General features: G+C 39.6%; 1 protein-coding gene across 3 annotated transcripts in view; it reads right to left on the bottom strand.

Moving 5' to 3' along the window:
• BRINP3 (BMP/retinoic acid inducible neural specific 3) overlaps window positions 1-16,654 on the bottom strand; it is a 195,421-nt gene that overhangs the window by 79,495 nt on the left and 99,272 nt on the right. For all 3 annotated transcript variants that reach the window (XM_064427756.1, XM_064427758.1, XM_064427757.1), the window contains one exon: window positions 5,619-5,809. In XM_064427756.1, the coding sequence (XP_064283826.1) occupies window positions 5,619-5,809 (191 nt within the window). The remainder of the gene's footprint in view (window positions 1-5,618; window positions 5,810-16,654) is intronic.

Genomic DNA, 16,654 nt, shown 5'->3' with positions numbered 1-16,654 from the left:
TGTCCTGGCTCACCACTGGCATTCCCAGGCAGGTGCCATCATGTGCAGCTCCAAAATGTTTTCTGCCCAAAAGTCTTTCCACTGAGTTTTTAATCTGTCAGAGCTGATTGAGATCTCTCTAGAAAAAGTGGATTCCCCTCTACATTGGTACTTAGGCACCCATGTCCCTGCAGAGCTGTGAAAGGGCTCCCTTAAACACCCAGAACTCCAGGGTTTGGGAAGTAACACTGCCAACTCAGATTTGGGGAAGGCAATTTAAGTTTTAAGTTCATTTGGAGAAAATTAAACCCATGCCAAATGAGACTCTCGTGTCACATTGAAAACATGGAGGAATCTTGTTTTTCTCTGGTTACTGTCTGCCACCATAAAACAGGCTAAGAAGATTGCTTTATGCATCAGCTAAGAACAAGTGTGATTTAGAAAACAAGGTTATGAATTTTTGAGAATTGAAAAGGAGTAATGACAGTGAACATTTATAAAACATGATTATTCAGCATCAAATCCTCCCAGCTGTGCTTTCCACAAGCTCTGAAAGCTGCATTTGCTCTCCTTCCCAAAATTCAAGAGACAATAAACTTCACTTTCTCAGGTTTAAAGAAAGTAACATGGAAACACACAATTATGCTCACAAAACAATTCCACATAGCCCAATGGGTGGTTCAAGAAGCTCTCAGTCACTACAGGGATGTTCTATTGCCATGTGGGGGCTGTCCCTGACAGATTGTCACTGCAGGGGCAGGGGACTGATGCTCACACCTTGCCACAGTGTCCAGTCCTGTCTCCACCAGCCCTGGAATATACAAGTTTGTAACTTAACTTCAAATTTAATTCTTGCTAGATCTATAGGAACATATTGTCCATGACATATATTTATAAATTCAACTAGGTCCCAACAACACGTGCTGTTAAAATAAAATAAAATAGGTATATAGAAATTTACCCAGATATACAATTGGTCTGTTGCCATTTAGATGTAAGACTCCTAAATAACAGTTGGCAAGTGGCATTCAGAAATTAGAAATTAATTTTGTGTTCATCAGGAATTATTTAAATTAAAAAGGCAAATCTTCATCAATATGGTGGAATTGGAATAATGCTGTAACAACTGTAACTAAATATAACCATCTATTGAAGGAGTAAATATATTTTGTTATACATAACAATACATATTAATAATATTTAAATGTTTAGTGCTATTTTCTGCCTCAGTTGTTGAGAGATTGCTTGCCTGTATCCACATTTTAGGAATAATAAAAGGATTATAGGCCTTGATGTGTCATATTTTCATCTGTAGACTGGGAAGTGGTAGGAAAAGGCAGTGATCCAAGCAGTTCCCATCACTTCATGTCAGAAAGAGAGGAATCAGGAATAAAAGGACAACAGTCCGAGGTAGCTACAGCTGAGCACAACCCACAGATGTCTACTCAGAGCCCTCTCTTCATACACATAAATGTATCTTACACAGAAATAAAGGTCTTTGGCCTATGAACTTCTCAAAGGTTTCTGATTAAATAAAATACCTCAGCTACTACTTAAATAACTACACCTAAATAAATACACCAGTTACTACCAGCTAGTGGAAAATCTATTCCTGTCTGGATCACCAAAAGTACCATTAGGGTTTTATCAGGTCATTTTCCCAAACTTAAGCAGATGCTGATGGAAATGCACAGGCTCAAAAACGATATAAATTAATGTCAGGCCAGATGTGGTATCATTTCCATGGTTCAAGTGAATAACAGTGCACGTTAATTCTATACAGACCATCTGTTTAAGGATTTAAATTTTTTCTTCATTAAGTAAACGGGAGAGGAAGGAAAGTTAATGTGTTTTGTGCTTTTTTTCCCCCTCCCCTTAGCTTCCATAATCTTAAATTCTGAGGAATTTACATACCCAGACGGGAGGGTGTGACTGGTGTTTGCAAATCTGATGCAAAATTTTCAAGTTTCTTTCTCACATCAGTCATTTGAGACTGTCCTCTCCTTCCCTTATTTGCCAATATTTTGTGTCTTACCTTGAGAGAGTGCTATGGAAAGCAAAGGTCGTATCAGCAGTTAGTGCAAGTGCTAATAAATCCTTCGGAACCCACTGAGATTCACTGTTTTACACCACCTGACAATTTCCCCCCTCTCTGCAGGCAGAATAATTCGCAGCTCCGGGGGAATACTAAGAAGGGGCAGAAAAGCTGGAGAAGTGAAGGTGTACCCATCACCCTGGCAGGGCTGTAATCAGCGCAGAGAGGCTGGGGTCGAGCTGATCTGCCCGCACCTGTTAAGACTGTCTGCTTTAAAGACAAAACTACCTCTTTTCCTTCCGATTCACCAAGCCTTCAACGACATCAAGGGCTATTTCCTGACCCGGAGAGCTGAATGGATTGATGGTCTGGTAATGAACACCTTCAGCAAAGATGACTGACAATAGCAGTAAAAATAAATCGACCTGGAACGTTTCAGGTGACCACTTAGGCAGTGGCCTAATGAGGTTCTCTTTTCTCAAGAAGCTTTGGGATTGTCCTGGAAATTGGTTTATTCAGAGCAGCTTCCAGGTGCAAGGAACACTTCCTTGCAAAACCTGCTGTCTTCGTCTTGCAAAGCACCCAAATCAGCCTCACTTCACCCAAATGAGGGTGAACAAGAGCCTGTCATTGTGGTGTGCTAATTATCCTCATCACCAACTCTATTGCATTGCTAAATGGCCTTTTCTGCCGGAACAGCATTAAAGAAAATGTCTTTAAAGCGTGAGGGATTCAGTTTTGTCCTCCTACATCCATCCCACAGCGGTACCCCAGGTTCCCAGCACCCTCCAGCTCCGAAGCTCACATCTGGTTTTTTGTATGCCATTGAAGTGTAGCTCCAGCAAACTGCACCGTCCTTCCATGATGTTGTGGGCAGGCAGAGGAGGAAAGTATGACAGCAAAACAAAAAAAAGTGTAAAAGAAAAGTATAAAAGCAAAAAGGAGGGAAAGTCACAGTGAGTGCTCAGCCTGCTGGGTCACACAAGGTCCTTCGATCATGCAGCTCGTTATGGACTTTGGGCTTATGGCACAAGGAGATAAAATTTCCATAGGAAATAAAAACAGTGAGAAATGTCACTTTCCACATTATCTTGTGGCAGCAAGAAATATAGAACTTTTTTCCCTTAGTTCTCATTTCTGAATGCCCTTGAGGAGTGTATTTCTGTGTTTGTGAATAAAGACTAGGGAATGTTTCACAAACAACCATGTGCAAGAGTTCCCTTTATGCTCAAAAAGGGATCTTTATGGAAACCAAATGGTCACAGAGGCACACAAATCTTATCACAGCATCGTTCATTTGCCAAGTTTTCCTTTCTGTCCATGAATACAGATGATTGGGGATTCATTAAATAAAAGTACTGTGCACACTCCGTTTGGTCTTCTGCTTTTAACAAGCTGCATAAGTGACAAGCTTTCACAATAAAACAACTTGTAATTAAAGGGAAAGTACTAATACATTATTAAAATTTTAAAAAAATCTAATTATGTGTTAATCAAATGTGGACAAGCATCTGTGGGAATCCCCATTCAATCCAGCCCGAAAATGAGAAATAACACATCCAGGAAAGTATGGGTTTATTAGCTACCTCATGAAAGCTTTCTTAGAAATTACTAATTCCCTGTAATTATTGTAATTGAACCAATTTTTCAAAGTATTCAGCACCCATCCAGTGATAATGGAAGGCAGCAGGTGTGCCTCAAATCATGCCTAAAAACTGAGACTGGGGACCTAAATCAAACCCCAAGTTAATATGAAAACTCCCTTTGACTTCATTAAGCAGTGACAGTGCCCAGGAGTCAACACTGTCTCCCTCTGAGTGAAAATTTGGGCAAGGCTGGGGCAGCTACTGCATTTTGGAGCCTTTCTGAGGTGAGAAAATGGTACCCTGCCTCAGCTCCCCTGCAGCAAATCCTGAGGCTCTGGGGAGAACATTGAAGGTCTAAGCTAGAATTTTCAAATGTCCTCAAAGGAAATACCATTCAGTTTCAGTTTTCTTTGGGTACAGACCTCCTGAATGTTGTCAGCTCCGTGGCTCTGTGGTGATCAGTGTGATGCTGCTGCTTCGATTGTAAAGATCAGCTGTGGTCGTGTCAGACTGTTTTCCTAGGGCTGCTAGATCCAGCTTCACCTTGACAATGAATTTCATCACATGGCTGAGGAGCTACTGCTATTTACATTAGGTAATAATTAGCAGATAGGTTGCAGTACTGAAAAATAATTTTTATCATTGGATAATCCTTGAAGTGGGATGCATGCAGCAGCTAAAGCTTTAGTTCTTATGCTTTATATTTTAAGGAACATTTTCCTTCTCTTCCGCATTTAGTTTTCCTATTCAAATGTGCCATGTGCTCTATACTCAAGAAATCAGTCATTTATAAAATGTGCATATTTGCATGGAAAAATATTCAAAGTAATTAAAAGAAATTTTGGGATTTTTGTTACAAATTGCTGGTCAACACATATAAATTTTTCTTCAAATTCTAATGGTAATGCCACAGAAGCACTAGTTCCCAAAATAATGATAGAAATTAGCTCTTTATTTTTTAAAATAACTGGAGCAAGACAGAAATTCCTCTTGTTTTTAGGATGGTCTCCTTCAAAAGGAAGCCTCTGTGTGCCGTTTGGGTTGTTACAGATCTCAGGTATCAGCCAAGAGAGACTAGGAGGGCTCTCATTTCCTTTACAAATGGCTAGGATTCAGTTATGAAATGTATTAAAAAGAACCATTCCTCAGGTGAATAAAGGATTTCGACAAGCCTGTCCTGCTGGAAGGACACTCAATCACCAGAATTATCTTTAATATTATCACCCACGACGGGATAGAGCTGCATTTCTAAAATGTCAGTTCATTGTGTAATGCCTAGATGGGTAATCACAGGTACTAATTATCTTTCATTCGGAACAATTTATGCTCTCCTTTGAACATTAGGCCTCTTCACTGGATTTCTTCAATCCATCTGGTGACTGGATCCCAATTATCCATGGGGCTACCCTTTCCAGATTAGTCTGGGGGGACTGAAAGATGCAGATTCCATTAAGTTAATGGGAATGACATGGCAAAGCCTCATCATCCCATTTTGAAAATGCAGTCCCACTGGTTAAGTGAAGACTAATTCTAAAAAGGGCAGAGTGACAATATAGAGATTTTCCAACGGACAAAGTAGTTTAAAAGTCTCATAAATTAAAAGATTTGTTGGAAATACTTGTTACTGGTTTTCTGGCTCCATTTCTGCAGGACTGCAATGGACCCAGACATTTCTGTGAGCTGTTATTATGTAAATTGTTACAAGGACCACTTACAGAAAAGAAAGTCACTCTCCTTAATGATCTCAGTGCAGACAAAGACCCCCAAAAGACATGGGGCAGCACAGCAGGAGCTCAGGTAATGCACCTCCATCTTAGCAATTGGATTTCTTCTCTTTTTGTGCACAAAATTACAAAAATCTATAGCCAGCAACAATAAAGAGAAGGACTTGTGGACAAAACCTGCTCCCACAGCAAGAGCTGTCCATCCTGGCAGCTTGGAAGAGTTAGAGTTGTGACCAGCACTCTCAGTCTACTCCCACCAAGCCCATCCCCAACATGCCCAAGAAGTAGCCCTACCTCCCAGGGTAGCTGAGAGCAGGAAATGTGTCCCATATTTCTTGATCAGGTTTTCTGTGATCTGTTGAAGGGTCGGGCGCCGTCCCAGCAGCCTTATGTTGCGGAAGAACTCGGGGGCGAGTGGCAGTGGGGAGCCAAGGAAATTTCTTCTCTCCACAGCAAGATTGTTTACTTTCCAGCGGCCAAACTCTCTGCAAAAACAAAGCAGTTCTCATTCAGAAATGTGTCATTCAGACAAATGTCCTTCATTTGCAAACGACTCTGCTCTGCTGAGTAGCTGGGGGCGACTCGCTGGGAATTACAACGGGCCTTGACAGTGATACTCTGTCATGTGCTATAGACAGGACAAGCAACGAGGGTTATTTATTAGAAGTGAGGAAAGTACTCCATAATAAAATAATTGTTGGGAGAGAAATAAATAAAAAACGAAGCCACTTAGGTCGCTGCTGCTCCCGTTGCTTTTGTGTGGCCTCTGATGTGAATACAGCTCTAAAACAACCCAATTTGGTAGAAACTGAAATGAAAGCAATGATTTCCCCAATTATGGACCTAATGCAACAGGTATTTTTGTTAGAACAAGGTAAATTTTAAAATCAGAACAAGAAGGAGTCCATGTCCTTTTGATGTTAAGTCAGTTAGGTACAGAACTAGATAAAATGGATAACCTAAAAAACACTGTCACACCACATTTGACCTTACTGTGATAATTCCAGTTTTCTACACTTCTGGCCTCCATCTTGAGAAAATACACAGACAGAAAGACTGATTCCTAAAAGGTGGTGATGTTTCAATTGTAAGAGGGATGTAAGTGAATTCAAAGACTTGCCTCCTTCCCCCCTCCAAAGTAAATCAATGACAGCAGGGAAAACAAACAAGCTCATTGCACAGCAATAAACACATCTTTTATTAATTTACTTGCCAATTAAGATACCAGATAGAGCTATTAGTGAGAAGGACTCATTGTCCTCAAATCTAGACAGGACAGGCAGCCTTGGCAGTAACTTGGCTTCTCCCAGATAGCAGTTTTGGTTACAGACTCTGGGAATTAAGTGCAAGGCACCTGAGGACTCTGCCTCAGCCACCACTTTGTTGAGTCTTTTGTACAGACACGTCAATTAGGATTCCTCTTAGACAAGATTGTGGAAAAGCAGAGAGCTTAGCGACCTTGCTGAAGGTTCCAGGTAAACAGAGGGAAATGCTCACGTACAAAATTAGCACAGAAGCAGGAATCAAAGATGCAGCAAAAAAAAAGAATATTTGAGGGATGCCACAAACCAAGGGCTGCCAGCAGCTGAATAACCAGGGCTGTGTAACACATACTCAACACTGGGATTTTTTAATACTTTTAAGTCCACAGTTATCAGTAGAACCAGATAAATACATTTTTGTGTAGCCCTTCTGCTTTCCAGCATCCTCCTCTTTCCCTCCCAGATCCAAACTACCTTTACTCTCAGACACATTCTGGCAGATGCCATTTTTTAATCAAAAACAAACGTGAAGAATGATGGTAGGGAGAGATTTCTGTAACATAACTGAAATTTAACGTGATTTACCAGTCAAGGGCATGAAGTTAAACAAGACCCCATAGTTCTTAAAGACTCTGCACATCACCAGTGTGCTAAATTGGTATTTGAGAATTGCTTTCTGATAGGGGATTTTCCATCTTAGTTGTCAGCTCTTGAAGTTTTCTCTCACGACTTTCCTGTTAAGAAACTAGAAAGCCTATAACTACTATTTGCAGGTTTTATGGAACTACTGTATATGAGTAGAGAGAAATGAAAAAATCACACACAAATATTTTTTGCCTGTAAAGTGAAAAAATCCTCATCGTGTATATTGATCACATTAATGCAGACACTAAAAACAGTGAATTACCCTGCACTGTAAATGTAATTTTCAAGTGAAAAACAAACCAAACCACCAAAAAATAAATACATTTCCAAAAAATCTTCCATTTTTTTGTTGCTTAAATTCTCTGCTTTCTGGTCATATTTTTCATTTGAATACCTCAGAAAATGTTGGTTAACTGTAGTTCCTGAACAGACCATCAAGACAGACTTGCTTTGACACCGAGAAAATATTACAAGTTTTATGTTGAAAAATATTTATTTTATGCCTTGAGGAAACCTTTAGTTCTAAGCTCACTATCTGAGCTGAGGTTCAAACACAATATTAACAGAAAAGATACAATTCTTATAAAAGACAGTTTTCTGCCATCCTTGATCTGATTTTCATTGTGAGTATTTAAGGACAGAGAAGACCACCCTAATCCCCTGAACCTGCTCCCTTTTCAGTGCAGTCAGAGGAATCTCACCAAATGCCTCTTGCTGTCACACCTTTGGGACTGTGATGAAACTGTCCCCCAGAAAAACGTCTCATCTTGACTTAAATTCTGAGGATTTCTCAGAAATCCTCTGCAATCTGTTGTGGCATTTAACTACAGAGGGTGCATTCTATTTTCAGTTTGAACATTGCCAATTCCAGTTTCCAATTTTTAGAGCTCTTAATGCATGCTGGGCAACTGAAAAATTGTCTAAATATTAGATACATTCTGTGCAAGTAATTACAGCTCTTGTTTGAATCCCCTCTTGACCCTGGGCTGAGCCCATTGCCTTCCTTGGCATCTCTCTGTCAACAGTGGGCTCAGAAATTATGTCTTACAGCCTTTCTCCACAAGCAGCAAATCCTTTCTTGGAAGAGTTAAACTGGAAACAATGGCCACATCCATGACAAATCCAGAATTTCCAAGCTGAGTTTACCCTGACCTACTACAAATCATTTATTTGCTGAGTCCAGGGACTGGGTTATTCAGGCACTGAGAGAAACTTGCTTGGCTTTAACAAATTTCAGTTCTTTCCACAGTTTTTGCTACAGAAAGATTTTTTTTTTTTCTGTAGGTACAGAGAGGAAGTAGGCAAATACTTTTGTAAAAGTTTTGTCTGAGGATTTTTGGTTTTTTATTGTTCAAAATGTATCAATGGGAACATTTATTAGTGCAGCAAGTAATCATCCTTTGAAATTCACTGCTGAGGAATCTGGGGGAGTAGAATATGGAAGATGGAGCCCTTTTAAAAAGATGACAGTTTTATAATTGTGCCGCAGACAGAGCTGAAGCTTTTGGAGATTTTAAAAAACAACTTTTCTGTTTTGCTGAAGTCTTTCTTAAATGAAGTATTTTGGAATATGGAGAGATGAAGACCTAAACTCTCTGGGAGAGACAAGAATAAGGTTCATCTCTGAAGATAAAATAGGGATGCAGGACACTAAAAGTGTCTGCCTGTCTGCAGGAGCAGGGATACCTGGATTTGGACAAGAGAGAAGTGATGAGCAGCTTCCAGAGCTGAGGAAATATTTCAGAATTCAGAAGGAGCTGGGTTTATGAGAGTAAATTGTAGGAGCAGGGTAAAAGCTGGGATGAGGTTCAGGGTGAGGGGTTATGGTGCATTATTTCTAGCACGTTGAGTGAGGAGGTTTTCACAAATGCTTTCTGGGTCACTAGTAGCTCCTAAAATTAGAGCTGATTTCCCTTTTTAGCAGTGTCACTCTGAGTAAAATCATATCCTTATCTTCCTTTTTATATGACACATAAATATGTCTATCTATATTCCTGCCCATATATAATTTCTGGTTTTAATCTTAATTTCACTTTGCAACCCTCTTTTGTCAGCCCTTTCTTTGCCTGTTTGTCTTGCAGTCTCTCTAACAAAAAACTCTCCAGCCCCAAATATTTTGTTTTGTGCCCAGTGTACATTATTCCCCTTCAAAAATCAAGTTCCTGCCCATTGCCAAAGGCAGACCAGCAGGTCTGATGGAGTTAATAATCTTACTCTGAGCAGAGAAAATGCTGCTTTCCAGAGGCACTGACTTCCATCCATCAGGAGAATACCTCCTATGGGATAGCAGGGCACCTTCACTCTTGGATGGTGAGAACATGACTGCTTTGGAATGACAGTGGCAGCCTGAATCCAATGTTTTCCCATGCAGCTGCAAGTTCTGCTGTTGGCAGAACAGCTCACTGCGAGAATAAATGGTGTTTTTCTCCTCCTGCCTTCTTTAAAAGCCTGAGGATTTCAGAGTTAATAATCTTACTCTGAGCTGAGAAAATGCTGCTTTCCAGAGCTACTGAGTTCCATCCATCAGGAGAACACCTACCATGGAACAACATGGCATCAGTGCTGGCTGCTGCTCAAGAAAACTGATTTTCCACTGAGAACAAACACTGGGGCTAAGAGAAGCTTGTTCTTTCCCACTCTTCCTCTTCCTCTGCTCTGTAAGAGCCCAGCCCAGCAGCTTCCATGGTGTTCTCAAGGAGAGGATGGCAGGTGGATGTGCTGCCCATCTATTTCCAGTGTGACTCACTGCATGGAGCTCTTCAGTGCTCCAGGCAAAGCCTGTTGTGGAGAAGGATGATGGCTCAGAGTTCCCAGGCTTGCACAAGAGAGAGGATATCAGTCAGTCTGGCTCCTAGGATGAAGCCTTTAATGGAATCATGTTATTATCATAAGTAGTGCCCCAGGCCATGGGCAGCATTCTCTCCATCTTCCCAGATATCAGAGCCATGGATTTGCATGTGCTGCCCCAAATCTGATCCCTGGCTGGTTGGCTGCCATGGCCATGGGAGCCCCTGGAGTATGGTCGTTTCTGGGGTCCCCCAACAAAGGAAGGAAAATTATGAATCTGATTCCATGTTCTCAGAAGGCTAATTTAATATTTTATGATATGATATTACATTAAAGAATACTTAACTAAACTATACTAAAGAATACAGAAAGGATACAGACAGAAAGGCTAAAAGATAATAATGAAAAACTCATGACTCTCTCCTCAGAAAGTCCAGCACAGCTTGGCTGTAATTGGCCAATATGTAAAAACAATTCACAAGCAACCAATGAAAGAATCATCTGTTGGATAAACAATCTCCAACCACATTCCAAAGCAGCAAAGCACAGGAGAAGGAAATGAGATAATATTGTTTTCATTTTTCTCTGAGGCTTCTCAGCTTCCCAGGAGAAGAAATCCTGGCAAAGGGATTTTTCCAGAAAATATGGCAGTGACACTGGAGCTCCCATGAAGAATGATCAGCCAGAGAGTCAATATGGGATGAGAAGAAGCACACTCTAAAATGCAGTTGTCATTTCAACACTATTTCTTTTATTAATGACATGGAGAGAGATGTTTAATCTCAGGAAACTACTAGTGTTCTGACAGGAAAGACCTGTTAGTAAAGCATCATACAAGTTTTGGACAAGTTTTTATCTTCAAAGAAGCTTAAATTGCAAGTAGATCTGAAAGGAATCCTAGGGCTGTCTATGTCTCTTTTGAGTTTCAGGCCATAGCTTTTTTTCCAAATGTGTACATTAATTATAGACTTGCTTCTATCACTGTATTCATTTCAATACATTTAAAATCTTATGGCATGGGGAGCTATGGAAAGCTCTCTGTAAAACAACTAGACAAAGGAAATGTTTAAAATGCCATTGTACTCTAAAATGGTAGCATGAGGAGATTTGAGATGGGAATATAATCTCTTTCATTGCAGTGACTGAATCAGCCTATAAAGAGATTTACTGTGAGTTTGATGGATCCTTCCCAACTACCTAAGTTCAACCACCCACAAAACAGAGCCCAGGCAAAGTTAACAATGTTAGGCCTCATTTGAAGTAATTTGTTGTGTTTTATAAGTCAATATTATTACTCGTAAGCATAAATGTTATTGAATAATAATATGGCATAATGTGGAGAACACTCTTTGAAAATTAACTTCACACAATTTCTAATACAAAAGAACTTTTCTGTGTTTCTTTCTCTTAATGTTTTCTAAATGAGGCACCTTCACTCTTGGATGGTGAGAACATGACTGCTTTGAAGAGGCTGGAATGACAGTGGCAGCCTGAATCCAATATTTTCTTTTCCCATGCAGCTCAAGTTCTGCTGTTGGTGGAAGAGCTCATTGAGAGAATAAATGGTGTTTTTCTCCTCATACCTTCTTTAAAAGCCTGAGGATTAATGCCTGAGGCCATGGTTTAAATAAGGCCAAGATCAGATGAAAGCTGTTTCATTTTATATTAAACTTCTACCTTCTAACAGTTCCAAAACATGAAGTAGATAAAGTATTTGCTGGAAAAAAAAAAAAAAAAAAAAGACTTTTAAAAAGAGGATTCACCCAGATGTGGACAGATCTAGAATCAGGTAATATCCAAGACTGTGTTATTCACAGATTGGCAAGTGAAAAAATTCTCCTTACCAGCACAGGTCATAGAAATTTCAATGCTTATTACAATCAGTTAGACAATGGACAATCTGCCAAAATCTTTACTGAATGCTTGTTATGGTTGATGTTTCTATCCAAGGTGAAAAAGAAGGGGATTAGTTACATTGTGGCTGAGCAGCCTCCTGAAAATCTCTACCTTTGTATAGAGACATGACAATAGAGAAAGACACTGCAATATGAGCAAAGTAAACAGAACAAAACTCCCTGGAGGAAAAGAAGCAGATAGTACAGAACACATCTCATCTGTGTCCCTTAACATTTTCAATTATCTACATGTGGTAATCAGAAAAAAAAAATCATTCAAGAAATAATAAGCTCCTTTTAAACATATTTGCCCTCGATTAAATAGAAAGTATTTCTTCATCAATTTTATGCTTGTAATTGTCTGACATTTTGCCAAGGTCAAAACAGAAAGATTTACTGAACATATGTATTTTTTTCATATTATTGCTTTTTACCTAGCAGTGAATAAGCACTATCAGTAGGATTTTTTTTTATCCTAATATCTTTTTATCCTAGTCAATTTTTTCCTTTCTATGCCTTTTTTGCCTTATCAGCTTCCTAGCATTTGAAATTCTACTTCCAGAACTAGAATTCATCAGTATCAGCTTCACTATATTCTTGCATTGTGAATATGAAATATGTGCAAATGTATTAATGAATTTTAATAAAATGTACATACATTATACCTAGAATGTACTCAGATATATTTCTTTTTTATGACTCCTGATAGTCGGATTACTGAGTCAGCTACTGGGACATCAATGATTTCAAACTTCTCACCTATCATGAACACCAAAAGGGACACAAGAGGGAGGAATGTGGCTTTCCTTTTGTGCATGTCTGATTGATATTTAGCTCTATAACATCTGTACTGAAAAATTTCCTTCTCTGATGAAATCCAAGGGGGAATTCTTTCTGTATCTTGTCCTGTGGTGTTTTTTGCCTTTTACCCAGAGTTTGTGATTAACTTCCCAACACCTTTGTGAACATTCATTCAGGAACTCACCATCCACATATTTAGCTGGACCTATATTCATACAAAGGTATTTTGTAGCTCCTAATGACTAAATCTAATTTACCTCCTGCCTCAGAGGCAGCTCAATCACTGAGCAGCACAGAATAAAGCAGAAATGCACTTACCAGGAGCACATTGCAAATGACACAAGGGATAAACAGCAAGTACAGGAGGAGTGAAAACACTTCAGAACTGAAATGTGTTTGTATGAATCATCTAAGAGTGAGGAACTGGTGAATTATCTTGTAAGATCTCACTAGTTTGCACAGGCTTGTAAGACAAGGGTAAATTCCAAGCAAATGATTGCTCTGCAAGTGATAGTGGTGTCAGGGAGCAGAGGAGAAAGGGAGAATTCCCAGTGAAACCCAACCTTGCCTCTGCTACATCTGAAATGGAAAATGAGTGGGATGCTTGGGAGGTGTTTCCTACAGGCTGAGTAAGCAGGAAACAGATTTTGCACATCTTTTCTGTTTCTGGGGTTTGTTTTCTTAGATATGCTCTGGCCTGTAGGTACTTGTAAGTGCATGCAGTGTGTGGATATACACAAGGGGCCCAACCCAGAAGTAAAAGTCTCTCTCAATAACTAGAAATCTGGATTTAGTCCAAAGAGCAGATCTGTTGAGCAAAACCAGTACATTTTACATTGCTGAATTTAAGCATGGAAGTGCCCTATACTCAGAGGTGAATGCCAAGAGGATGGGGCCAGACCCTTCAGTGGTGCCCAGAGACAGGACAAGGAGCAATGGGCACAAAGTGAAACACAGAAAGGTCCATCCAGATACGAGGAAAATCTTCTTTTGAGGCTGCCTAGAGGGACTGTGGATTCTCCTCCTCTGCAGACACTCCAAACCTGCCTGGGTGTGATCCTGTGCCACTTCTCTGGTGACCCTGCAGGGCTTGGACTGGGTGATCTCCAGAGGCCCCTTCCAACCCCAAACAGTCTGGGATCCTGTAAAAATTATAATAACAACTTGGGTTTACAGCCTGCAGGTAAGATGGTGAGATATTTGGAGACAAAAGTAGCTGTCCATCCAAATAATTACAATAATCTATTCTCACTTGTTTATATATTTATTTTCTCTGAAAAAGGTATTGATTTTGTGGTTTGTCATATGTTCTAGAGGGATTGGAAAAATGTTCCTTCTCCCCTTGGCAGTATCAAGAGAGCTTCTAACACCTTGTACTGGCAAGCTCAAAGCATCCTCCTTTCCCAGTTCATATCTGCTCATAAGAATCATTTATTATCTAAACAGGTAACAGATTTGATAAAATGGTGCATTTGTTTAGACTGGCAGAAGACAAATGAAATCCAAAAACTTCCTCTGACTGGAATATTCTTCCTCTTTTTCTTAAATTTTATTTGTGACTGTTATGAAAGCCAGTGTGGCCTGAAATTCAATGTGAGGAAAAGATGTGGATTTATACTTTGTAAATGGGGTAAAAGACTGTTTCACTTTCAGAGAAGAAGGTATCTTACCCATAGCTAAAACAGCAGTTAACCTTTGAAATGGAGAAGACTGCCCTGGAAAAGAGTTTTTGGACACAATAAGGAAAAGAGTTATTAGAAGGAGAAGCAAAAAGGTCTGTTTGCAATCTTTTTGCCTAACCTTATGAGCCAATTGATATTATGGTCCTGTCCCTGTTGTTAATTTTACAGGGAAAAAAAATATTCTGGATCCTAAGAAAATGAAAGTCAAAAGTCTCTGGAACTCTCATTGGGGCTGGACTTTAGAGAATTGGCTACACCTTCAAAATCAGCATGAAAATCATGTTCTTCTTCAGTCTCTTTTTGTCCTGACTGAAAACAAAAAGAATTGAACCATGTTTCTTGTAGAGATAAGGAAGAAATTTGAATCTCTGGAAGTGTTTTAGTGCATAAATCAACACATGAAAATACAGTTTATAAAGAATGAATCAGCATAAAGATCTGTTGGAGAAAATAGAGCAGAGGATTCATAGATTCAGTGTTGATGGATACTTGCAGATGAATCACGGGGAAACATAAACTGCTAAAATTCTTCATCATTATGTGCTACAACTCACAGTCTCAAAGTCTTTGAAATGCCTTTTATTTTTTACAATTTTTACAACTTCTGTTTCAGAACTACAAATTGATCTGCAGTACTGGGCAATGGAGAGGCCAACAGACAAACCCACACCGTGATAAATGATTTAAAGTTTCAAGGGAGTGCTCTTGCTCACCTTAGTTCTCATTTGAAAAATGAGGCACAGTCAGGCTGAGAATTCTGGCAGTGCTGTGAGCAGCCATGACCTCCTTCTACCCCATACCCAGAGCCAAACAAAAAAATCTTTATGGCCTGGATAGTGTGGCAGGGAATATGAGACCTTAAAGCCTCTGGAAGCTGTTGGCTTGCTTCTTTCTGGGAAGTTACTGGTGCTCAGGATTGGCTTGTGCCTGGTGCCACAGAGACCAAATTGCCTTCTATCCAAAACAAAAGCTGATGTTACTCCTGACTGCCTGAAAGAGGGAAAAGGTACCTAAATTGTTGGCTTCAAACAAAATTATATAGTCTTAAATATTTTCTCTAATAAATACTGATCTAAAGCCTTATTTATGAAACTGTATATAAAATCCAGAATTGTTCCTTTTCCAGGAGGAATGTTGTATAGACTTAACCTTCTACAGTGTGCATTATTTGGCTCATTTTTTATTCAATTTATAAGTTTATCCTTCCAAAGTGGAGGCTTTTTGTCTCCAGTTTGATGCCAGCAGTGCTATTTACAGCACTGATGGATGACAGTTACTTAACCTGCACTTGAATTTATAAAGGCAGTTGTTTCTACCAACCCTCTGGGATGAGTCTGGCTTCACACAAGTGTAAATCTCACAAACACATGCATAAATGCTGTCTTGATATTGTGAAATATAACATCTGCACTATAGTTGTCTGTAGCAATTCAAATTGTCGAAAGGAGTAGGAGGTAAACCAAAATATTTCTGAAAATACTTTGGTGTTTTATTTGTTTGTTTTGGCTTAGCTCTTGGGGGAACGTGCAGATGATGTTCTTTGCATCTAAATGCTCTCCTCGTATGCAAGTGTTGTTTCACTGGTAGCAGGAAATGCTCAGATCTCCACTTGCACCCAGAAAAATTAAGTCAAGAATTCTTATTCAGCATATGAAAATGTTTCTACCACAGCAAAGGGTGCTTCTCTTTTAGGAAAAAACTATTTGTATTAATTCCAAACTAAATTTGGAATGTTAGCTTATTAAAAATTATCCTGGTGGGTTTTTTTTTTTTTTGTCCAGTGGACTAAATTGCAACTATCTCTAAAGAAGCAGTGGAATTGCACTGGTGAACTAAACAGACAATCAGGGCAAGAAAATTGTCAATATAATTCCAGATTATAAACACAGAGCTCCCTAATGCTCTTAACTAAATCAAAGCATTGGATGGGAGTTCAGTTATTAATTTCTACAACAGAAACAGTGAAGTGTTAAATGTGTTCTGTGAAAGAATAAAGCCTGTATTTATCTTACTTTACAGAATCCCAGAATGGTTTGGGTTGGAAGGGACCTCAAAGCCATCCAGTGCCACCCCTGCCATGGGCAGGGACACATTCCATTAGCCCAGGTTGCTCCAAGCCCTGTCCAGCCTGGCCTGGGACAATTCCAGGGATCCAGGGGCAGCCACAGATTCTCTGGGCACCCTGTGCCAGGGCCTCACCTCCCTCACAGGGAAGGATTTCTTCTCAATATCCCATCTAACCCTGCTTTCTGTCAGTT

The sequence above is a fragment of the Passer domesticus genome, chromosome 7 (assembly GCF_036417665.1).
Source record: "Passer domesticus isolate bPasDom1 chromosome 7, bPasDom1.hap1, whole genome shotgun sequence".
Taxonomy (NCBI): Eukaryota; Metazoa; Chordata; class Aves; order Passeriformes; family Passeridae; genus Passer; species Passer domesticus.
This window is presented reverse-complemented; position numbering and strand designations above follow the sequence as displayed.